The sequence below is a fragment of the Gallinula chloropus genome, assembly GCF_964237585.1.
Source record: "Gallinula chloropus genome assembly, chromosome: 26".
Taxonomy (NCBI): domain Eukaryota; kingdom Metazoa; phylum Chordata; class Aves; order Gruiformes; family Rallidae; genus Gallinula; species Gallinula chloropus.
The window spans coordinates 1880392-1903748 of NC_140111.1; the positions used below are offsets into that span (position 1 = coordinate 1880392).

General features: G+C 63.0%; 2 protein-coding genes across 4 annotated transcripts in view; one reads left to right on the forward strand and one right to left on the reverse strand.

Annotated features, from left to right (window-relative positions):
* Positions 1–10571, forward strand: part of SKAP1 (src kinase associated phosphoprotein 1) — a 29242-nt gene extending 18671 nt beyond the window's left edge. The window contains exons 8-9 of one of the 2 annotated variants that reach the window (XM_084275343.1): positions 9906–10026; positions 10444–10571. In XM_084275343.1, coding sequence (XP_084131469.1) covers positions 9906–10007 — 102 coding nt within the window. In that variant the 3' untranslated portion in view covers positions 10008–10026; positions 10444–10571. Of the gene's footprint in view, positions 1–9905; positions 10034–10443 lie in introns of both variants that reach the window. The other variant, XM_084275344.1, reaches the window with a different exon arrangement.
* Positions 10572–13897: 3326 nt separating this feature from the next.
* SNX11 (sorting nexin 11) lies at positions 13898–23071 on the reverse strand. Of its 2 annotated transcripts, none has more exons than XM_084275615.1 (7): positions 23062–23071; positions 19375–19423; positions 18562–18648; positions 18143–18243; positions 17375–17473; positions 16995–17207; positions 13898–14964 (listed from the first exon to the last, which is right to left on the reverse strand). In XM_084275615.1, the coding sequence occupies exons 2-7, from the start codon at positions 19393–19395 to the stop codon at positions 14826–14828; spliced, it is 660 nt and encodes a 219-aa protein (XP_084131741.1). In that variant the 5' UTR covers positions 19396–19423; positions 23062–23071; the 3' UTR covers positions 13898–14825. The 2 variants fall into 2 exon arrangements, with proteins under 2 accessions (XP_084131741.1, XP_084131740.1); XM_084275614.1 differs by lacking the exon at positions 23062–23071 and adding an exon at positions 21119–21165.
* Positions 23072–23357: the final 286 nt, after the last annotated feature.

The following is a 23357-nucleotide window of genomic DNA, read 5'->3' on the forward strand; positions in this document are numbered from 1 at the left end:
TGGCACGTGGTTGTGCTGCAGGGGTTTTAAGGCTTGAGGCGTCCTCTGACCATTTATTTTCCCCTGAAATTTATAATAAACGCTGCTAAAGACTCGGGCTTTGACAGAGGTAATAATAAATTCACTGTTAAAGACAGTAGTTTAATTCCTTATACCCTCCAATACTGCACAGAATAAACTATATTCATCACCGAGTAATTTTTTACCACATAAATCTTTAAAACTAACCGTTGTAGGCTGTTGAGGCTGAAATATTGTGAATTTATTAGATATGCCCATGTAGTATTGGATTCAGAGGTTTCCATTCGAATATATTACAGGGGAAATTTGTGTCTTTAAGTGTGACAATCCTTCCATTTTCCAAAGCCGGCGTTACAACCAGCAGCTCCTCCAGAGTCAACTCTGCCTTTATGAGACAGAGATTTAGTAATGAGCCCCTTGCTAATCTGCCAGGGAGGTGGTGGGGAGGTGGGGGGGGGGGTTGATATTTGCTGTGATACCCTGTTTCAAATGGGTGGCCAAAAAAAAAAGACCTTAAACCAAACCACAGATGCAAAAAAACATCCCAAGAAGAACAACCAAAAAGGTTTTTCTTCCCAGAGGAACAAATGCCTGATGGTTTCCTGGCTTATTTCATACCTGGGGGTGGGAAATTTCACTTGGGGGTCGTGGTGATGGGGAATATTCAGCGGCGCCTCAGTGTTAAACCCATCCCTCCCCAGCCATCACTTTCCTGGGTTGCTGTTGTTTTCTGGATCTACATATTCTATAGGTGTGTGGGGAGGTGGATGTGGGTCGGTTTTGGGTTGGGGGGAGGGTGGTTAATCGGTGATAGGGGGAAAAATGGGGAGAGCTGAGGGTGAAACCCCGACGCCAAATAGATGGGGGGCGGCACCTCTGCCACCCTCCCAAGCTGGGGTCTGTGTTTGGCCGAGCCTGTTGAACGCCTCTGCTTCAGGCTGGCATCCTTGTTTCCTTTGCTAATGTGAAATACCAGCAGACATTAGAGATCTTTGTTCGTTAGAGAGAGAGGGGGAGATAATTATAAACCCATCTCCCGGTTCATGAGGCGCGGGTAACATTTAAACCAATTGATGTGGTAACATTCAGCGCGGTTACAGCGCCAAATGTCACGTAGGCTCTGGTTTCATTAGAGGAGAGTTAATAGAGGGATGGAATTGAAACTCCCAGGCCTGGGCATGGAAGGGGGGGGAAAAAAACCAAACCACCCCAACCCCAAGTTTCCATTGGGCATAACTCAGCTCCCTTCCCACCAACCCCCATCCCCAAAGGTGTCCAACTTCCAGCGCTCTATCCGCAGCCCCAAATCCAGGCTTAAAAATGATAAATATGGATAATACAGGAAAAGGAGGGAAAAAGGGGGAGGGGAAGGGGTGTTCTGAGGAGCCCAGCTCAGAGGACAACGGTACCACACACACAATTAACACGTAGCATCCCAGCCCCAATCCTTTCCCCCAGCCCAGGATGCTCTCCAGCGCCGGTTGTTTTCCTCTCACTTCTCCATCCTCTTTGCCTTCTCTTCCTTGGTGGGTTTTTTTTTTTTAATTTCCCTCCCCCTTTTCCAAGCTGCTCCATCTGTAAATGAACAAACATCTTGATTTTATAGCCTTTCGCTTTGTAAGGCAGAGGGGTGGAGGGGAAGGGGGGAGCTAAGAGGAGGGGTGGGGGGGGAGTAGTGGAATGCCTAAGTAAGACTTTAATTCCGCATTCATTTGCGCCGTAGTGATGAAGTTGTCACAAACCATAATGCAGTATTTAATTAAAATAACAGAAGTGTATCTAGATATGTCCTGGGGTAGCTATCACCAAATTACAGCCTGTGCTACCCAGCTCGTGTGTGTGTGGAACGGTGGCGTGTGAGGTGCAGAAGAGGGAAGGTTTAAAGCATCGTTCTGGCTGGAAAGCTGCGCCTCTCTCTCCCTCCTCTTCCTCCCCTGCGCTTCCCTGCTGTGGTCCCCTGCTGATTCCAGACCCTGGGTGTGATTCCATCCCTGCTCTGGCTTCTGGGCCTGGCCTGGGGTGTTTGGGGGTTGGAAGTTGTTAGGGGGCTGGGGAAGAGTAGGGGGGTCTCATGGACCCCCTGTCCCTGCTCAGGTCCCTCTCCCAGCCCTGCAGCAGTGGGTGCACCCACCCCCTGGGGGTCCCTCGCGGCGATCCTGGGGGTACAGGTGGGTGGTTTGGGGTCAGGTGGGTGGTTTGGGGTCAGGTGGGTGGTTTGGGGTCAGCACAGTGACCGCCAGTCCCAACAGGGGAGCGAAGCCGCCGTGTGGTGCTGGGCTTGGGCTTCTCCCTCTGCAGTGGGGGTGTGAAGGGAACGGACGGTTTTCCAAGCTCCTGGGAAAGTCACCGAGCCCTTTGCCCCTACCATGCCCCCTCCATCCTTCCTCCTCCTCCTCTTCCTCCCCTGGTCCCACAAGCCCAGCCGAGGAGTTCTGACCAGAGGGGAAATAATCCCCCCCACCTTTGCAGGGAAGCAGCCCTGGGGTTGGGGGGGTTCCTCTGGAAAGATCTCTTCATAATCCCCATCCACACCCCTCCCACGCTCCCCTCCCGCAGCTCCACGGGGTCGGGGGGGGGGGGGAGGACTCCTTGCACACGCGTGTGCACACGCGTACACGATGGATTCCCAGCCCTCTCGGCGGGTCACGGGCAGAGCTGAGCTCAGATGGCTGCTGATTCTCATCACTTCGGGACTTTAAAGGCGAAAATAATTGGCTGCAGAGCAAATTTAGGAAATGGAGTGTGCGATAAAGCAAATAAAACTCTCTCCTGGCTTCCCCCCTCCCCCTTTCCTGGCGGTGGGGAGGAGGAGGGGGGGGGGAGGGCAGGGGTGGGGGGGGGGAGGGAAGGGAAGGGGTCTGAGCTGGTTTTACCTCCCTTGCAACTTTGCCATTAAAGTTGCACCTCCAGCTCGGGGAAGTTTGTCCGTGAAAAATGGTCATTTTGTTTCCCCCTGCTCAAAGCACGTTATTAAAATGCTAATTTAAAAGAAAAAGGAGTTAAATATCTAGCAATGGTGCAGTCTAATTGCAGCCATAATGAGCTCTCTAAATGTGAGTGCCCCTGACACACAGAGAGCATAAACAGCCAGCAAACACATCATTAGTGCTCACGTTCATTTATTCTGCCGACCTGACTATGACCCCGCGGAGGGTCGGGGAAGGAGCAGGTGGATCCGGCTGCGCCGGCCCCCGGGGATGCAGGAAACGAAGCCGGGAGCGGCTGCCATGGCAACGCCGGGGGATGCACCGCCGGCCCGCCCCGCCGCGCCCCCTGCGCACACACACACACACCCCCCCTGGACAGCGTGAAGACCCTGTAACACACCCCCCCCCCCACCCCAGACCCCGTGCAGCCCCTGTAACACACACACCCCCCACCCCAGACCCCGTGCAGACCCTGTAACACACACACCCCCCCACCCCAGACCCCGTGCAGACCCTGTAACACACACACCCCCCCCACCCCAGACCCCGTGCAGACCTTGTAACACACCCCCCCCACCCCAGACCCCGTGCAGACCCTGTAACACACACCCCCCCCCCACCCCAGACCCCGTGCAGACCCTGTAACACACCCCCCCCACCCCAGACCCCGTGCAGACCCTGTAACACACACCCCCCACCCCAGACCCCGTGCAGACCCTGTAACACACCCCCCCCCACCCCAGACCCCGTGCAGACCCTGTAACACACACACCCCCCACCCCAGACCCCGTGCAGCCCCTGTAACACACACCTCCCCCTCCCCCGACATCGTGTAGCCCCCCCTAGACACCATGTAGCCCCCCCCAGACCCCGTGCAGATCCTGTAACCCCCCCTCCCCACACACCGTGGAGCCCCCCCCCGGACACTCTGCACCCCCACACCCCATGCACCCTGCACTCCACACACCCTTGGACCCTGCACAACCCCTGGGCACCATCCACCCTCACACCCCTCCATCACCCCCACACCCCTCCATCACCCCCAGATCCTGCACCCCACGCAGACCCCTCAGGTGGGGTGATTTGGGGGTGGCAGCCCCAGGAAGGAAGTGTTGGGGAGGGCATCCCAATGGAGATGGGACCCCAGGATGGTTTGGGTGGGGAGGGCATCCCAATGGAGATGGGACCCCAGGATGGTTTGGGTGGGGAGGGCCCCTTCGAGGCCACGGGCAGGGACATCTGCAGTGCGATGGGGCTGCCAAAAGCCCCGGCCAACTTGACCTTGGCTGTTTCCAGGGACGGGGCCTCTGCCCCTCTCCGGGCAGCACCTCGCTGCCCCCATCCTAAAATGCAAATAACCATAGTATGGCTACTCTGCACAGACCCCCCTCTGGTTTCAAACCATCCCCCCTTCTCCTGTCGCAACAGCCCCCCCCCCCCAAAGAGTCTCCCTCCATCTTTCTCGTACGTGTTCTTATCGGTCTCGGTGCGATGGGGAAACTGAGGCAGGGAGTGTGGATCCACCTGAGCTGGGGGATCTGGGAGAGCTGGGCCAAACCACCCCCCTACCCCAGGCTGCAGTTGCTTTGAGGTGTCCCCCCCGTTCTGTCTGTGAAGCTGGGAGCGGGGTGGGGGTCCTGTGGGGAGGGGACCAGCCGCAGCCGCGCGGGGCTGCGAGTGGCCGGGGGAAGGAGGTTGATAAGAGCGATTCTTTGGCGATGATGTTTTGCTCCATTCCAGCCTGTTTGCTTCTAAACAGCCTCGCTGATCGCCTCCCAGCAACAGCACAATAACTCCCCTCCGATCCCCCCCTCCCTGCTTCTTTCTTCCCCCCCACTCCGTCCCCCCTCCCCATCTCCATCCTCTCTCCCTCCTGTCCGAGGGGCACAGAAACACCATCCCACCATCCCTGGGAAAGGTTTTAAAATTAAAAATATCCCATCCAACACCCCTTCCCCAGCCATCCCTCTCCCTCCCTTCACACCCCCCCACACACACATCCCCCCTACCCCTTCCAACCCCCCCCCCCGCCCCTTTCCTCCCGTGCACTCTGGATGAACCGGTGATATTGTAGCAATGGCCCTTGAAGTGCGGTGGGGAGGTGATTTAGGAGAATATTAAAGGCAATGTGGAAGCTTCGGAGGCGCCTCTCTCAGGGAGAGCTGGAGAAATACGCGGCACAGATGGGCTGAGCAGATTAAACGTTTCCGTCACATCGTTTTCCAGCCGCGGGGCCCGGGGGTTGGTACCGCGCTCGGGACGCGCCGGCAGCCGCCCGCGCTCCCCGCCATCAATATTCATGCGGCGGCTTCACGCCGGCTCCTCATCCCGCTGGAGGATGCTGCTGGGGCTCGTGTCCCTCCCGGTTTGGACCCGCTAGGGAGCCAGATGCTCCTTCTGCCCGTTGCGGGTTGTAGGGCACCGGTTGGGTGTGTGACCCCATCACCATCACCACGCACCCCTTGGGGTGTCCATCCCTCCTGGTGGGTCCTGGCTGGTGTGTCGTGCTGTACCTTGGTGTGTAGGGCTGCCTTTGCCCACCTGGTTATACTGGTTTTCAATGGGGAACGACTAACACCCCAAATCCTGGACGACCTCCCGCACCAGCCCGGTGTCCCCATGGAAGGGCTGGGAGCTCGTCTTGAGGAGGAGCTTCGTGGTCCTTCGTGCCAAAACTGGCCTCCCCCCACAGTGCTCCCCAGCTGCTTGGCCTTCCTCATCACCTTCCCCTTCCTCTCTCCCCATCGCTCAGCCCTTCAGCTTCTTCCCTCCGGGCTGGGACTTGGAGATCCCAGTCGGATAGGACCCTGATGCTGCAGATGGGACAAGGGGAAGGAGTGACGCCCTCCCAGCCCCATCCACACCCTCCCAGCCCCCAGCAGCAGCTGGGAATGGGATCCTTGGACATGAGTGGGGAAGCATCTCCTCACCCTGGGGCAGAGCAGTGTGATGGGTGGGGTGGATCCCAAAGGAACAGTGGGGCATCACCCCCATTTCTCCTCAACACATGGCTGATGTGCCGGGGGGGGGTGGAATGCTCACCACCAGCCCTGGGATGCCTCTCCAAAGGACAGGTAGCCCCTGGATTTCAGAGCTTGCTGCAGCCCTGAGCTGCTTCTCAAGGTAAATAGATGTATGGCTGACCTGGTATAAAACTCCCCGGTGTCAGCCGACCCCTGGCGCGGCCGCCGTACCTCATCCAGGAATTAGATGCCTCCATTTCCCTAACAATAACGTATGACACACCAGCACTAATAATGGGCCCGAGCAATCATAAACCGATAAGTCCCTGACTGATTGGCTTTTCCTTCAGCATCCATCACGGCGTCATTGATCTTCTGTGTGAAGGGGGCTGGGGGGGGGGAAGGTGATTAATGACCTTCCCGAAGCCCCACGGGGTTGTTTACGAGGGCTGGAGGAGGAGTGTGGTGGCACAGGAGGGTTTGGGAGCGCTGGTGGGGTGTAAATAGCATCCCCTGTGGGGCTCAGGGGGGGAAGAGAGCCCGTGGTCCTGGGTAGAGGGGCAGGAGGGATGTCAACAGGGACGATTTGAGGGTCCCAGGAGGTGTCTGGCTGGCTGAGGCAGCGTGGGGGACCGATGGCCCCAGTCCTGTCATCACCACTGTGACTGCAGGCTTGGGCTGTGGGGTGTCCCCTCGGATGGGGATGGGGGGGGGGGATCTGGAGCTGGGGACCCCACTTTCCCCCTCCCCAGAAGCTCATCGCCTCCCCGGGTGATGCTGGAGGTGGGGAGAAACCAGGCTGTGGGTGCTGCTTCTCCCCCTCCCCCATCGGTGGAGATGGGCCCCGTAAAGCCCTTCACACCCCCCTGCACCCCCCTGCCTGTACCCCCCCAAACTGCAGGCAAAGGGGGGAACGAGCTGGGGGTTCCCCAGCACCAGGCAGCTCAGGAGGTGGAGAAGGGCTTGGAGGGGCCTGGGGAGGGGAGCGGGGCCAGGGCTGCTGTGTGGAGGATGGCTGGGCAAGGGGATGGGCCCTGGGGTGTTGGGGTGACCCCCAAATCTGGCCCCCTGTTCCCTGCCAGCCTGGAAAGGGCACTGCATTCCCAGTGTGCTCCATCCTGGCGCGTTTCTGGCTTCTCTCTACCTCCTGGTTGATGCTTGGTGCTGCCCCCCCCCCCCCAAGCTACCAGCACCCACGGGTGCTGCCCCCAGCACCCTGCCAAGCTCCAGATGGGACTTCAACCCACCGAGGGGGCAGAGCATCCCTCTCCCCTCTCCTTTGGCTGCCAGACTGGGGCCCACCAACCTCCCTGGAGCAATTATCCTCCCAATTAATGAGTTTTCAGTCCCTTCTGTAAAGTCTCAGCTAAATTACTCCCCCTAAAAACCCCCCCACCCCAATCCCAATCCAGGCAGGTACCCAGCACAGAGGCCCCATTAGCGTGTAATTAGGTAGATTCCAGCAAAAAAAAAAAAACCCCATCCTCAGGCTCCCTCCTCCTCCTCCTCAAACCCCCTCCCTCTTCCCAAAACCCTGGTCTCCAGCATCAGCGCGTTAGCAGGCTGTAAATTAGCACCTCCAGACGAAGGAGCAGAGTTCACCCTGCACCGGGCTCTGCCTGGCTGTGCCAGTGCAGCTCCTCGTTTTTAATAGTTTAATAAAAATTAGCATAATTAACGAACATCTGTATGATCCAGAGCGGTGCAATTTGGCACTCGGAAACGAGGACTTAAAGCATTATTGCTGGGAGTTTAATGTTGTTTTAATTCTTCCTGGCACTGCGCGCTGGGGTAAGCGGCGCGCTCCCGGCTGCCTCTCATTTGCATATCCCTCCCCTTGATTAGGAGCAATCACAGCCTGCCCGGCAATTCATCAAGGCAGGGAAGGATTTTCCAACACCTCCCGGTGCTCAAGGCTGCGGCAGGGATGGGGTGGGGGTTAGGGGAGGGTCCCCGTCATGTCCCCCCCCCTGGGGATGCGTCTCTGGTCCCCCACCCTGCCCATGGGTGGCTGGGAATACACCCAGTTATTTGGTTTCCTTCTGGGTTTGCAGCAGGATTTGGTCCCCCCTGGGTGATGAGGAGGGGGGTGGTACCCCCCAGCCCTCCCAGCTCCTTCAGTGAGGGGTTGGGGGGGGTTACACCCAATTATTTGGTTTCCTTCTGGGTTTGCAGCAGGATTTGGTCCTCTCTGGGTGATGAGGAGGGGGGTGGTGCCCCCCAGCCCTCCCAGCTCCTTCAGTGTGGGGTTGGGGAGGGGTTACACCCAGTTATTTGGTTTCCTTCTGGGTTTGCAGCAGGATTTGGTCCTCTCTGGGTGATGAGGAGGGGGAGGTGAGGGGGGTGGTGCCCCCCAGCCCTCCCAGCTCCTTCAGTGTGGGGTTAGGGAGGGGTTACACCCAATTATTCAGATTCTCTCTGGGTTTGCAGCAGGATTTGGTCCCCCCTGGGTGATGAGGAGGGGGATGGTACCCCCCCCAGCCCTCCCAGCTCCTTCAGTGAGGGGTTGGGGGGGGGTTACACCCAATTATTTGGTTTCCTTCTGGGTTTGCAGCAGGATTTGGCCCCCCCGGGTGATGAGGAGGGGGGTGGTACCTCCCAGCCCTCCCAGCTCCTTCAGTGAGGGGTTGAGGGGGGTTACACCCAATTATTTGGATTCTCTCTGGGTTTGCAGCAGGATTTGGTCCCCCCCGGGTGATGAGGAGGGGGAGGTGAGGGGGGTGGTGCCCCCCAGCCCTCCCAGCTCCTTCAGTGTGGGGTTGGGGGGGGGGGTTACACCCAGTTATTTGGTTTCCTTCTGGGTTTGCAGCAGGATTTGGCCCTCCCCGGGTGATGAGGAGGGGGGTGGTACCTCCCAGCCCTCCCAGCTCCTTCAGTGTGGGGTTAGGGAGGGGTTACACCCAATTATTTGGATTCTCTCTGGGTTTGCAGCAGGATTTGGTCCCCCCTGGGTGATGAGGAGGGGAGTGGTACCCCCCAGCCCTCCCAGCTCCTTCAGTGTGGGGTTAGGGAGGGGTTACACCCAATTATTTGGATTCTCTCTGGGTTTGCAGCAGGATTTGGTCCCCCCTGGGTGATGAGGAGGGGGATGGTACCCCCCCAGCCCTCCCAGCTCCTTCAGTGTGGGGTTGGGGGGGGTTACACCCAGTTATTTGGTTTCCTTCTGGGTTTGCAGCAGGATTTGGTCCCCCCTGGGTGATGAGGAGGGGGGTGGTGCCCCCCAGCCCTCCCAGCTCCTTCAGTGTGGGGTTGGGGGGTTACACACAGTTATTTGGTTTCCTTCTGGGTTTGCAGCAGGATTTGGTTCACTCTGGGTGATGAGGAGGGGGGTGGTGCCCCTCAGCCCTCCCAGCTCCTTCAGCGTGGGGTTGGGGGGGTTGGACTCAGCGCTGGGGTTCCCCAGGGAGCACTGGGACACCCAGGACCCTTTCCCAGCACCATCTGCAGAGGGAGCAATGGGTGTCTCTGGTTGACCCCCCTCCCAAACCCCTCCCCAGAGCCCAGGAAACACAGAGGAGCTCAGGGACCCCTTAAATGCCCCACGCAGGTGAAGTGGGGGGGTCAGAGCTCACATGGGACATGCAACATGGGGCGTGTCACTTCTGACATCTCCTCCTGAAACAGGAACCATCAAAACCCCCTTTTCCAGGGCAAAGTCCCGGGGCCGGCGGCTCCCCTGGCACACAGGGTGGTGTGGGGAGGGTCTCTGGTGTCCTCCCCTCCAATACCCGTGTCCAGGGGGGAGATCAGGTGGAAATTTGGGGAGGGGGACGGGTTACCCAGGCACAAGCCCCCCAGAAGGGGCTTCACAGAGCTCCAGGTGGGTCTTTTGGACACCACCCCCCCCCAAAATCTCAAGGTCTGAACTCAAAGGCTGAGCGCTGGAACAAGCCCTGAGCTGGGTCCCACAGGAGGGTTTGGGAGGGGGAGAGAGGTGGGAGTGGGGTGTTTTCCCAGCACGACCCCCCCCCCCCCCCCGGCTGTGTCTCCCCAGGAGTACAACGTGTACGGCTGGTGGGTGGGAGAGCTCAACAGCACCGTGGGCATCGTCCCAAAGGACTACCTGCTGCCTGCCTACGACCTGGAGGAGCGGTGAGGACACCAGGACACCCCTGGTGAGAGGTGGGACCCCCGGGATGGGGTGTGGAGGAGGGTGCTGGGGGTGGGGGGGTGGGGGGTAGCTCCACTCCCGGCGTGTCCCAGCATCTCCAGGGTGCCAAGCACTTGGCTCTGGCTCCTGGTGCCCATTTCCTGGGAGCAGGAGAGGCTGGGAACCGCCTCTGTGGTGGTTCAGGGATGGTGTCACCCTGCTCAGTGTCCCTCCCTGGATTTCAAGTCCCGTTATGGAGGCAGATGGGGAAACTGAGGCACGGAGCAGGGCTGGGGAAGCAGAAGGGGTCTGCAGCCGAGCTGGAGGCTGGGCCAGCAGGGATAACTCCAAATTCAGATCTCCCACCCTCCTTATCCCCTCTGTGTGAGCCTGTGCCTCAGTTTCCCCTTCCCACATCTCCCCCCCCCCTCCCCAAATCCAGGTCCTTCTCTCCCTGGCCATACTGAGATACCAGCAGGAGCATCCCCACCTCCAGCCTCCCCCTGCCACGGGACCCCCCCTGCTCGAAGAGACCCCCGTCCCAGCACCCAGCCACCCACAGTGCCCCGGAGCTCTGCCCTGCCCCGCGGTACCCGCTGAGATGCCGTTAGGACATTTGGGGGGCGGGGGGGGACCCCACAATAAAACCATTTTCCGCTCCACTTTTGGCTTCCTGGTGGGTGCGGAGCCGGAGCTGGGTGCGGGGACTGGTCCCTCACCTCCAGCCCCAGAGCATCCCCAGAGCCAGAGGATCGACCCAGCGCATCCTCCTCCTCCTCCTCCTCCTCCCGCACTTGGCTGAAGGGCCACTAGATGGTGGTAAGTACCTGCTGACTGCAGCCTTCACGGGGAGGGTGCCCAAGCCCCCCGGGCTGTGCTGGAGCAGCCCCCACCCCCCAGCACCCAGCAGCCCTGGGCAGGCAGCGGCGGGGGCGAGGGGAGCATCTCCCGGGGGGGCCGAGCCCAGGCACCAGCTCTGCGGGTGTCCGGCAGCTAAACACGACTGGGGGGGGGTCTGTGGGGACCCGGGGGGGGTGTAGGGGGCTGTGGGGATGGAGCTGAACCCATCCCGGGGCCGGGTCCCACACACGGCGCCGCTCACACCCGCGGAGGCAGCTCCCTGGGGGGGTGGGGGGGGTGGGGGGGACAGGTGTTTGCTGTGGAGGGTTTTGGGGTGCCCAGAGCTCAGCTTGGTGGGGCACGAGCCCCATCTCAGATCCCTTCGGTGTTCCCAACCTGCTCTTCCAGCGTGGGTGACTCCCAGCAGCTCCCTGGGAGCCCAGGGTGGGGTGGCAGGGACCTGGGCACCCGCAGAGGGAACCCCCCCCTCTCCCCTCTGCTCTGCCCCTCGGGGTGATGCTCAGCCCTCCCAGCTCCATTCCCCACCCGTGGGTGTCCCACCCAGCACCAGGTCACCTCGGAGGCAGCCCCAGGGCCCAGTATCCGCCTCTCCATCCTCATTCCCGGGAGCCCTCTGGGATGCTGGCAGGGAGGAAGCGATGCTCCTCCCAGGGGGATGCTCTGGTGTGGAAAGGACCAGGGCTTGGGAAGGGGACCAGACACATCTACCCCAGCTCAGTGGGTAGGAAACAGCCCCTGGCACCCCGTTACCACTCCTGTTGCACCCCAGTGCCACTCCTGATGTTCACAGGCTGAGCCCCTCACACTCTGCTCGAGGAGGGGATGGGGAGCTGGGGGCAGGATGCTTTGGCCAAGCACAGCTTGCAGCAGCCCCAGGGCAAGGCAGGACCCCCCCTTTGCCCCCCCAGCACCGTGTGTCTGCATCAGGACAGGCAGCACAGAGGGTTGTTTGCACAGACTTGAGCCAGAGCCTTCCTGGGAGAGGGGGGGGGGGCACGGGGAGGGGGGGAGGATGTGCTGTCTGGAGAGCCTGGCCAGCTTCCAAGCAGCCAGGCTGTTTTCCTGGCAGGAGATGGGGAGGAGAGAGACACACCAGGCTGTGGGCACGGGGAGGAGGGGGCTGGGGGGGTGCTGAGCCTGTCCTTGCCTGCTCTGGGTGCCCCCCCACATCCCTGACCCCACGCTGGGGATGGGGAGGGGGTTGTGTCTCTGTGCTGTGACCCCAGCAGACATCAGGCTGCCAAGGGGCTGGAGGAGAGGACCAGCCATGTGTCATCATCACCCCCAGCCCCACACAGTACCCCCAGAGCGGGACCCTCTCCCCAGTCTGGGGGTGGGGGGGGGGGCGGGCAGTGATGCTCAGCTCCCCCTGCCCGGGGCTGCCTCTGAGTCACTGTTTTCCCCACCGCTTTGCAAAGCTCATCAACACCACTAAAAATAATCCCTGCCTGGCTGTGAAATGCAGCCAGGAGCCGGCTGCACCCCCGGGGAGAGGGGGGGGGAAAGGGGGGGGGCACCATGGGACCCTGGGGGGAGGCACAGGCTGGGGGGAGGGGGGACACACACACAGAGCCCTGGCTCCAGCAGCCCCACAGAGACACAAGTCCCAGCACGGCTCCCAGTATCCCATAAGGTGCAGCACCAGCTGCTGGGGCAGGATCCGGCCCCTGGACCCGGGATGAGGCACCCGCGGGAGGCTGCGCAGGGGCCACGCGGGGTCCCTGGGTGCAGAAGTGGGTCCCTAGGCTCAGGATTGGGTCTGTGGGTGCAGGATTGGGTCCCTAGGCCCAGGATTGGGTCTGTGGGTGCAGAATTGGGTCTGTGGGTGCAGAAGTGGGTCCGTGGGTGGAGAATTAGGTCTGTGGGTGCAGAAGTGGGTCCCTAGGGGCAGGATTGGGTCCATGGGTGGAGAATTGGGTCTGTGGGTGCAGAAGCAGGTCCCTGGGTGCAGGATTGGGTCTCTGGGTGCAGAAGCAGGTCCCTGGGTGCAGGATTGGGGGGTCCCTGGGTGCAGGATTGGGTCCCTGGGTGCAGGATTGGGGGGTCCCTGGGTGCAGGATTGGGGGGTCCCTGGGTGCAGGATTGGGGGGTCTGTGGGTGCAGAAGCAGGTCCCTGGGTGCAGGATTGGGTCCCTGGGTGCAGGATTGGGGGGTCCCTGGGTGCAGGACTGGGTCCCTGGGTGCAGGATTGGGGGGTCCCTGGGTGCAGGATTGGGTCCCTGGGTGCAGGACTGAGTCCCTGGGTGCAGAAGCAGGTCCCTGGGTGCAGGACTGGGTCCCTGGGTGCAGGATCGGGTCCCTGGGCGCAGGATTGGGGGGTCCCTGGGTGCAGGATTGGGTCCGTGGGTGCAGAAGCAGGTCCCTGGGTGCAGGATTGGGGGGTCCCTGGGTGCAGGATTGGGTCCGTGGGTGCAGAAGCAGGTCCCTGGGTGCAGGATTGGGGGGTCCCTGGGTGCAGGATCGGGTCCCTGGGTGCAGGATCGGGTCCGTGGGCGCAGCTGGCCTCACAGCTGCGCCATTTGGAGCCGCACACTCATGAATATGTTTGAATATGCATGAGGGGGGCAGCCAATGGCCGCGGCTCTCCCCGCGCCGGCAGCTGCCACCCTGCGCCGTGAACTTCTCCTGACATTCTGGATGCGACTCGACAGGTTCCCAACACTCTCCCCCTCCCCACGGTGCAGCCTGTCCCCCCCCAACCCCGTGGGGGGGGCTGAGACCCCCCCACTCCCCCAGCTCCACAGCCCAGCCCCACAAATCCCTTGGTGAGGGGGTCAAGGTGGGACCCCCCAAGCCCTGCCACCACCCCCAGGGGTTGGTCCCAGCACCCCCTGGCAGCCCTGCAGCCCTCCCCCCTGCCCGGGGCAGAGTGAGCCCCGATGTTTGCAGCAGCTCCAGCCCCCCAGGGAGGGGGTGCAGTGCAGTGACCCCCCCCTCTCCTTAAAGCCACCCAGCTGCACTCAGCCCGGCCTCAGCTCAGCTCCCTGCGCCCACGCAGCCAGGACACACGTTGCCAACAGCCAGTGAGTCTCCTCTCCTCGAGTTTTATTTCAAGTCCGAGCACGTTGGCTCTGCCTTCCCCAGTGCTGAGGGTGGGAGGGAAACGTGCAGGAGGAGAGCACCAGGAGCAGCACCCAGAGCCCAGCTGCTGCTGGACCCCCAACGCTGAGCCAGCTCCGTGCTCCTTTTCTCTGAGCAAACAAGATCCCAGCTGTGAGGACCCCAATTCCCACCCCGTGCAGGGCAATGGGGGCGTGAGGAAGGAGCATCAAAGGGGCAGGGGAGACAAACTGTGTCCCCCCCACCCCTGCTTCTGCCTTTCCCCCACCCCGACTCCCTGGGAAGCTCCTCACTGCTCAGCCCAGCTGTGGGCAGCCCGGGGGGCAGAGCTGTGCCAGGAGGTGTGGACGTGGTACCTGCACCCCACCCGTGGGTTTCGGCTCTGTGAGGCTGAGCCCACCCTCCCCAGGAGCTGCAGAGTGTGGCTGCTGGCAGGGGAACGCAGCCTCCCCCTCCTGCAGCATGGAGGGGAATTTGGGGGTGGGGGGGACACATACAGGGACCCACCAGGCTGTGGGCAGCCCCAGCTCTGCTAAGGAAAAGCCTTCCTCCCCCACACTGGCATCAGCCCCAGGCTGGGGACGTGCCAGGAATGCAGGACCCTGCTGGCACCGTGAGCAGCCCCCACTGCTGCTCCAGAGCGAGCAAAGGCCATGGGAACAGCAAACAGAGGCTGCAGGAACAGCTCTGCTCCGGAGAGAGGGAGAGGAGCGGTACGAACACCCTGCCCTGGACATCAGGGACATCAGGAGCCAGCAGGGAGGGAGCCCCGGACACCGCAGAGCCCAGCGCAAGGCCACGCTCCCAGTACCGCCCCAGCCCCGCCAGCCTGGGCATCCCTCTGGGCAGCTCCGCAGCGACCCCCCCTCTTCCCAGCGAGGGCTGCAGGGCAGGGCAGGGTCCTCAGTGCCTCTCCCGCCGCCGGCCCAAGGGCTCAGCGGGCTCGTCCGGGCTGCCCGAGCGCGCATCCTCCGTGCCGAAGTCGCTCCAGTACGGGAAGGTCTCCAGGGAGGAGCCCTGCGGGCTGCCCAGCCCGGCACAGCTGCGGAGACAGACGGGGAGCGGGTCAGGGGGGAGAAGGGCCCGGGGGGGACGCGGTGCCCGCGGTGTCCGTGTGTCCGAGTCTGCGGCACCGCGGGGCAGCGCTTAGAGCCGCTGCTGCTCTGCCGGGACCGGCGGCCGCCCAGCCCAGCCCAGCACAGCCCAGCCCAGCTCAGCCCAGCCCAGCCCAGCACAGCCCAGCCCAGCACAGCCCGAGCCGGCACGGGGAGGGGGGGAATCGCCTGGGAAATAGGGGGGGGGGAGCTGCCTAGGAAAGGGGGGGGGAACTGCCTAGGAAAGGGGGGGGGGAACTGCCTAGGAAAGGGGGGGGGAACTGCCTAGGAAAAGGGGGGGGGAACTGCCTAGGAAAGGGGGGGGGGAACTGCCTAGGAAAGGGGGGGGGGGAACTGCCTAGGAAAGGGGGGGGGGAGCTGCCTGGGAAAGGGGGGGGGGGAACTGCCTAGGAAAGGGGGGGGGGAACTGCCTAGGAAAGGGGGGGGGGGAACTGCCTAGGAAAGGGGGGGGGGAGCTGCCTGGGAAAGGGGGGGGGAGCTGCCTGGGAAAGGGGGGGGGGGGACTGCCTAGGAAAGGGGGGGGGGAGCTGCCTGGGAAAGGGGGGGGGAGCTGCCTGGGAAAGGGGGGGGGGGGACTGCCTAGGAAAGGGGGGGGGGAGCTGCCTGGGAAAGGGGGGGGGGTGGGGAGAACCACCTCGAGCAAGAGGCAGCCGGTGCTGCCCCCCCCCCCCCAAGGCCCCACCTGCCTGCACATCGACCCTGCACTGCTGCACCCCCCCCAGACCCCCTCCTGAAGCCAGGGGGGGCCCATTTAAAAAGGGGTCTCCCTGAGTCCAGGTGCCTCTTTCCTTCCTGGTGTTTGAGAGCCAAGATGAACACAGGGCAGGGGCACCAGGTGCCTCTCCAAGGGGCAGGGGGACGCTGAGCATCTCTGCCAGGGCTGGCAGTGAGCTGACCCAGGGACCCCTGTGCCTGGTGCTGGGCTGAAGCAGGCAGGTGATGCCTGTGCTTGGTCAGCTTCTTGCAGGCAGCTGCAGCAGCTCCCAACCCCCAGCTGGCTGTGGGGAGGGGGCAGCCACCCCCCATGGAGGGGCCCAGTGAACTCCCCAGCAGGCAGCAAGCGCTCTGGAGCTCTGACAGGCAGGAGGAGCTGCAGAACTCACACTGTGAGGACGAAGGCAAGGCACAGAGAGCCTGAGCTTTGAAAGCCTCCAAAGGCTCCTCACTCCCCTGAGATTAAGGGAGGGAAGCAGGCAAAGACCTTTGTAAATCTCAGCTTAAGTTCTGAGACTTTCCAGCTCTTGTCTGCTAAGCCTCAGCCAGGACAGGTCACCCTCACTGCAGCCCCAAGGGTGGAACAGGAGGCCACCAGCCCTGCTGCCTGACCCCAGGAATGCTGCCTGGACAGGGCAACGTGTGCTCAGCTGCACTCCCCTCAGAAAAACACAGCAAGGATGGGACAAGGAAACTGGAAGGCACTGGGGGTCTCTGGCAGGGAAACTGGAAGGCACTGGGGGTCTCTGGCAGGGAAACTGGAAGGCACTGGGGGTCTCAGGCAAGGAACCTGGAAGGCACTGGGGGTCTCTGGCAGGGAAACTGGAAAGCACTGGGGGTCTCTGGCAGGGAAACTGGAAAGCACTGGGGGTCTCTGGCAGGGAAACTGGAAAGCACTGGGGGTCTCTGGCAAGGCAACTGGAAGGCACTGGGGGTCTCAGGCAAGGAACCTGGAAGGCATTGGGGGGGGTCTCAGGCAAGGAACCTGGAAGGCACTGGGGGTCTCTGGCAAGGAACCTGGAAGGCACTGGGGGTCTCAGGCAAGGAACCTGGAAGGCACTGGGGGTCTCAGGCAAGGCAACTGGAAGGCACTGGGGGTCTCTAGAAAGCCAGGCATCTCCTCTTACATCACAGCTACAAGCACTGACAAGGGGAGCTCCAGGCAGCAAGTGGGGAGCTCCAGGCACAGAGAGGGAGCTGGGGGCTGCCCGTGCTGGTCCTTCCCTTCCCCTTCCCCCCTCACCTGCCGTGCAGGTCCCCTCCAGGCAGCAGCGTGGGGCGGGTCTCCTCCTCCTGCACCCAGCCACAGTTGGACATGGCGTAGTGCAGGATGGCTTCTGCCACTGTCTGCGAGCCCTGGCCCTGCACACAGGCCTCTATCTCAGGGACAGAGAGCTGGCTCTGCAGGAAGAGGTGCAGGCGGCTGTCGGAGAGCAGGACCACGTTCTGCACCACCCTGGGAGGAGAGAGGAGGGGGGGTGAGGCAGGAGCACAGGGCAGCACCCAGCCCTGCCCCACCCCAACAGCTCCACAGCCCCCTCCTGCCATCCCAGCCAGCACCTTCTGAGCCAGAGCAGAGCAGCGTTGTCCTGTCCCTCCAGCCCTCAGAGAGGCTCTACTCACTTCTCCAGGAACTGCTGCAGCCCCTGTCTCCGCCTCTCGATGAACTCATCCGTGCTGCCCGCGAAGAAGGGGGATTTCCCCGGCAGCTCTGGGACAGGCCTGCAGGGACAGAGCACAGGCAGCAGGTCAGGGCCAGGGCACCTGGGATCCCACCTTGTGGGCAGCTGGAGCTGGGAGACCCCACTTTGTAGGGAGCTGGAGCTGGGGGACCCCGCTTCGTGGGGAGCTGGAGCTGGGGGACCCCACTTTGTAGGGAGCTGGAGCTGGGGGACCCCACTTTGTGGGGAGCTGGAGCTTGGGGACCCCACTTGGTGGGGAGCTGGAGCTGGAGGACCCCCCTTGGTGGGGAGCTGGAGCTGGGGGACCCCCCTTGGTGGGCAGCTGGAGCTCAGGGACCCCCCTTGGTGGGCAGCTGGAGCTCAGGGACCCCCCTTGGTGGGCAGCTGGAGCTGGGGGTCCCCCCTTGGTGGGCAGCTGGAGCTGGGGGACCCCCCTTGGTGGGCAGCTGGAGCTGGGGGACCCCCCTTGGTGGGCAGCTGGAGCTCGGGGACCCCACTTTGTAGGGAGCTGGAGCTTGGGGACCCCCACTTCATGGGGAGCTGGAGCTTGGGGACCCCACTGTGTGCACAGCTGGAGCTGGGGGACCCCATGTTCATGTCAGGGGGGGTTCTACCCACATCTGTTTGGAGTTCCTGTGTGTCTCCCAGGGCAATGGGGACGAGGGTCTGGCTGTGGGAGGGGTAAGGAGGGAGCCCCAGGCACACTCACACCAAGCCAGCATTCTTCTGGAGCTGCCTCTTCAGCCACACGAACTCCCGGTACCGGCGCCGCACGCATGAGGTCTTGGCAGTAAAGGCCTTGCTGTTGGTCTGCAGGGAGAGAACAGCCCCTGGGACTGAGGCACAGCAAGGCAGAGGAGGGCAGGATCTCCCCCACACACCCCCCCTGAGGCTCCCCTGGAAGCAGAAGGCTTTGGGGAGGGGGCTGAAGGCCCCCAGAACACCTGAGCAGGGCGCAGAAGTTGGTCTCAGCCCCACTCAGAGACAGCTCAGAGTGGGGGGTGGGCTGCTGAGGGGGTTCCCCCCTTCGTGGTTCCTTCCAGCCCTGCTCAGCAGAGGCAGGCAGGGCTGAGCTCTGCAGCTCACACACCCCCCCACACCCCCCCCCTCCCCTCAGCCCCCACTCACGTGGAGGAAGATTTTGTAATCCACGTAGGAGCTCCAGGAGCCCTCGTTCTGCACCCGGGGGTCCTGCACGCGCACCGTGGTCAGCTCCTGGGGCACCGACACTGCCTGAGCCCAGGGAGCAGCACCCAGCACCCCACACCAGCACCCCCCCGCCCCAGGGCACGGGGGCAGCGCCCAGGGGTAGGTCCAGCTTGTCCAGACACCCGGCCCCAGCAGCAGCCCTTCCCCTCCCTGTCACCAGCAACCCTCAGCTCTGCCCCACAGACACCCCCCCTGCCCCCAGAGACACCCCCCCTGCCCCCAGAGACCCCCCTCCCTGCCCATAGAGACCCCCCCTGCCCCCAGAGACATTCCCCCCATCCCCAGAGACCCCCCCCCTGCCCCCAGAGACCCCCTCCCCCTGCCCCGAGACATTCCCCCCATCCCCAGAGACCCCCCTCCCTGCCCCCAGAGACTCCCCCCTGCCCCCAGAGACCCCCTCCCTGCCCCCAGAGACTCCCCCCTGCCCCCAGAGACCCCCTCCCTGCCCCCAGAGACACCCCCTGCCCCCAGAGACCCCCCCTCCCTGCCCCCAGAGACCCCCTCCCCCAGAGACCCCCTCCCCCTGCCCCCAGAGACCCCCTCCCCTAGAGACCCCCTCCCCCTGCCCCCAGAGACCCCCTCCCTGCCCCCACAGACACCCCCTCCCTGCCCCCAGAGACACCCCCCCCACCCCACATTCAGCACCTCTCCCCTCCCTCAGCACAACACTCAGCCCAGACCCCCAGCCCCAGAGCTGCCCAGGCACAGCACCCACATGAGAAAGGGTCTTACCTCCTCTCTGTCCTCCAACATCCTAGAGCCAGAGCCCAGTGGGAAACATCTGTACAGAGGAAAGAAAGGGATCCAGTGAGACAGGACCAGTCTCCCACGTTCTCTGCACCCCCACCCAGGCTCATCACACCTCTGTGTCTCACCCCTCCAGCCCCCACACCCACCTGCCCCTCCTCAAGCCTCTCCCCGTGGCTGCTGTGAGAGGAAGAGGATGGGTCTGACTCTGCAGGGGAGAGGGAGCATCCAGCCTTCCTCCCCCAGGTGCTGCTGAGGCAAGGTGGCCCCTTGGGCTCTCACTGGGGTGTGTCATGACCAGACACAGAGCCTGCAGCACCTCTTCCCTTCACAGCTCATCTCTGGGTCACCCCTGCCTGACAGGGATCCCAAATCCTTCTGGGAGAGCACCCTGAGACCCCCAGATCACAGGCAGAGGGGAGCAGGGCTCCCAGGATGGGATGTTCCTGCTGAGTGCCTCTTCTCTCCTCTCCCTCTCCTCTCCCACAGCTCCTGGGCTGGTAACAGGGGGTGTCTGGGGGAGTCAGACACAGCCCCAGGGGAGCTTTTCCCCCAGTGTAACTCCCATTATCCAGGAACAGGCTCCTCCTCACACAGCACCAAGACCCCAGGTTTGCTCCTGCAAAGCCACAACCAGCCACCCAGGAGGGAGACAGGGTGCCAGAGCCCAGCACGGGCAGGTTGGCACTGAAATGCCTGAGGAGCTGGTGCAGCTGGGAAGAAAAGCTGGGTTTTATCCCAGTTTCCTCCTCCTACAGGTCTCCTCCCCTGCCCAGTTCGAGCCCAGCTGGGCTGCCCCAGCAGCAGAAGCAGCCAGCCCACACTGGGATCCCCCTGCCCCTCTCCAGAGGGATCCTGCTCTCCTCCTGCCTGGATCCCACCCGTTCCCCAGCAGCACCCAAGGGTGGGACAGGCTGTTCCTCACAAGTCAGCAGGAAACTCACCACCTCCATCCCCCCACCCAGGCAGGTTTCATGTCTGCACTGGGACCCCTCTCCCTTGGACCCCCCCCTAACCCCCCCTTCTGCCAGGGAGAGCCCAGGGTGGGGGGGTCTGACGAGCTTTGGGGAGCCACAGAGGTGCCTGGTGCCCCCCACCCACCCCAGGGAGCCACAGAGGTGCCTGGTGCCCCCCACCCACCTCAAGGAGCCACAGAGGTGCCTGGTGCCCCCCACCCACCTCAGGGAGCCACAGAGGTGCCTGGTGCCCCCCACCCACCCCAGGGAGCCACAGAGGTGCCTGGTGCCCCCCACCCACCCCAGGGAGCCACAGAGGTGCCTGGTGCCCCCCACCCACCCCAGGGAGCCACAGAGGTGCCTGGTGCCCCCCACCCACCTCAGGGAGCCACAGAGGTGCCTGATACCCCCCACCCACCCCAAAACTTTCCCAGCTCAGCTGCCCCCTGAGCACATTCCCACCCCCCTCCCAGGTCCTGCTGCACCACTCCAGCTAATTTGCTCCACCATCAACCCCTGCCCTGTGCACCAACACAGTGCCAGGGCTTGGAGGGAGGGGGAGACACCAAGAAACCCCCCCTACACCCCCAACAAACACCCATTCCAGGCAGTGGAACCCTCTCAGACACACCCCCAGACACACTGTGCACACACAGGCCAGGAGCACTCATCAGGGGGAGCTGGAAGCCTCAGCCTGTCCCGTGTCCTGGTGTCACCTCCCCTGGATTGTTTGTTTTTGGGACCTCTGGGGTGAAGCAGCAGCAGCTCAGGACCTGGCTGCCTGATGGCAGAGGCAAAGCAGCCCTTCACCTGCTCCCCATTCCTGGAGCTTTGCCTTTTAGGCCAGGAGAGCTGCTGCCAAGTGCTGGGCAGCTCTGGAGAACCAGCCTTTATTTATCCCCTCAGAGGCAGGGCAAAGCTCTTCTGAAGGCAGAGCTAATTTTAGCTGGGACAAGGGGAGGGGCTGAGCCACAAGCCAGGCTTTACAGAGCTGGCTCTACTGGTTTGCAGGTACTTTCTGCAAGACTCCAGCTGTCCCAGAGAGCAGAGGAGGGGTTTGGGATGGATGGAGAGAGAGCCAGGCTCACCCCAAGGTGTCTCTGAGTAACTGAGCGTTGGGTCTGGCAGCTGCTGTTTCCAATTTGAGCTGGAAGGGGGAGGGGAACCTACTGGGAACAAAATAAACCCCAAACCCCAACCCAAAGCCAAGCCCAAGCCTCAGCACACATGATTCTTCCCCCCTGGGACAGGAGAGAGGGAGCCAAATGTGACATGAGTCACTTGGCTCAGCACAGCAACAGGGCAGCTCCATCCCCTGGTGCTGGGGGCTCCCAGCCAGAACCAGTTCAGCAGCAGAACTTGACCATTAACATTCCCTGGCTTCCCCAGGGGGGGATCGCTGCTGCCCTCCCGTTGCTTTTAGAGCTCCTCTCGCTGCCTAACAGCCCTGCAGAGATTAAAAATGCAGGAGGGGAAAAGGCAAGAGGCTCAGGGATTGCCTAATGGAAGAGCAGAGGGCTGCCAGGAAGAGGCATTTCATTCCCCAGCCACCAGAAGGGTGCTCCAAAGAGCAGAGACCCAGGAGGGGGAGGTGGTTAGAGAACCATCCTTGCAGCCAGCAAGGAGGAGGAGGAGGATGGGCTGGGAGGAGAACTAAACAGAGAGCCTGAGCATCTCTTCCCTACACTTTACTCCTGGGTTGTGCTGAGAAAGGCATCGTCTTATTTAAGCTTTATTTGGAGCTAATTGATCTTAACTTGATAAATCAACTTAAGGCCGGTGGAGCAGGCAGCCTGGAGGTGGCTTTAACCAGCCACACCAAACCCTCCCTCAGGGCTGGTGCCTCAGCCCAGGAGGTTGGGGTTTGATTCAGCCTGCCTGCACTTTGCATCCCGGCCTTTCCAGGGCTCACCTTTCCAGCCTCCTCCAGCCAGGAGGCCACAGAGAGGTGGAGGCCGGGCAGGAACCACGGCCCCACATCCAGGCTGCTGGAGCCTCAGGACTTCCACCCGCCTGGGATGAGCCTGGCTGGGTGTTCTGAGGAGCCAGAGGCGTGGCTGCAGGGTGGGATTGGCTCCCTCAGGCCTGCCGAGAGGGAAAGTGTTGGCTTTTCTCTCTCACCTCCTTATCTTCTACCGGCCTCGCTGGCTCAGGGGCGCCCTTAGCGCGGCCTCTACCCCTCCGGACCCTTCCCTAAGCGGCGATAAGCTCAGCCCAGCCCCCCTCTCTACCCAGCCCCAGGCAGGCCGAGGCTTCCCGCCCATCCCCGCTGCTCACGGGGGGGGTCCAGCCGGGCGAGACCCCCCGTATCCGGAGAGAAACCTCCCAGAGCGGGAAAACCGGGGTGGGGAGGGGGGGGGGAGCCCCTTCTGTCCCAACTTGTGCCCGTCGTGCTGGGGCAGAGCTGCCCGCGGAGGGGTTTCCAGGGGGGGAAAGGGCTCCCCAGGGCCAGGCCGGGCCGGGCCGGGCCGGACCCCCCCGTCCCCATCCCGGCTGCCAGGGGAAGGGGCGGCCCCCGCCAGCCCCCCGCCCGCCGCCCCCCCGCTCCGAGGGGCCGGGCCCAGCCCCGCGGGGAGAGGCCGCAGCGCGGGGAGGGGGATAAGGCCCGGCCCGGCCCATAGGCCGAGCGGCCCAAGCCAAGGCCTGGCCGCAACCGCCCCAGGAACCCCCTCCCCAGCCCCCCCGGCGGCCGCACCGCGCCCCGCAGCCCCCTCACCTCCTCTCGCAGGCCGCGGCCCCTTTAAGCGCCGCAGCGGCGCGGCCGCTTTATAGCGAAGGCGGCGCGGCCTCTTCCTGCGCGGGGCATGCTGGGAGCTGTAGTCCCCCCCTCACACCGGGCGTAACGCGGCCTCCGGGCCCGGCAGCTGCGGGTGGCCTCTCCCAGCAGCCCCGCCGCGCCCCGCGTTGCCACGGCGCGGCCTTCAGCGGGACAGCGCGCCGGGACCTGCGGGGAAAAGGCTTCATGGCGGGGGAAGGGAGGCAAACGCGCGGCGGCAGCTGAAGGGGAAGAAC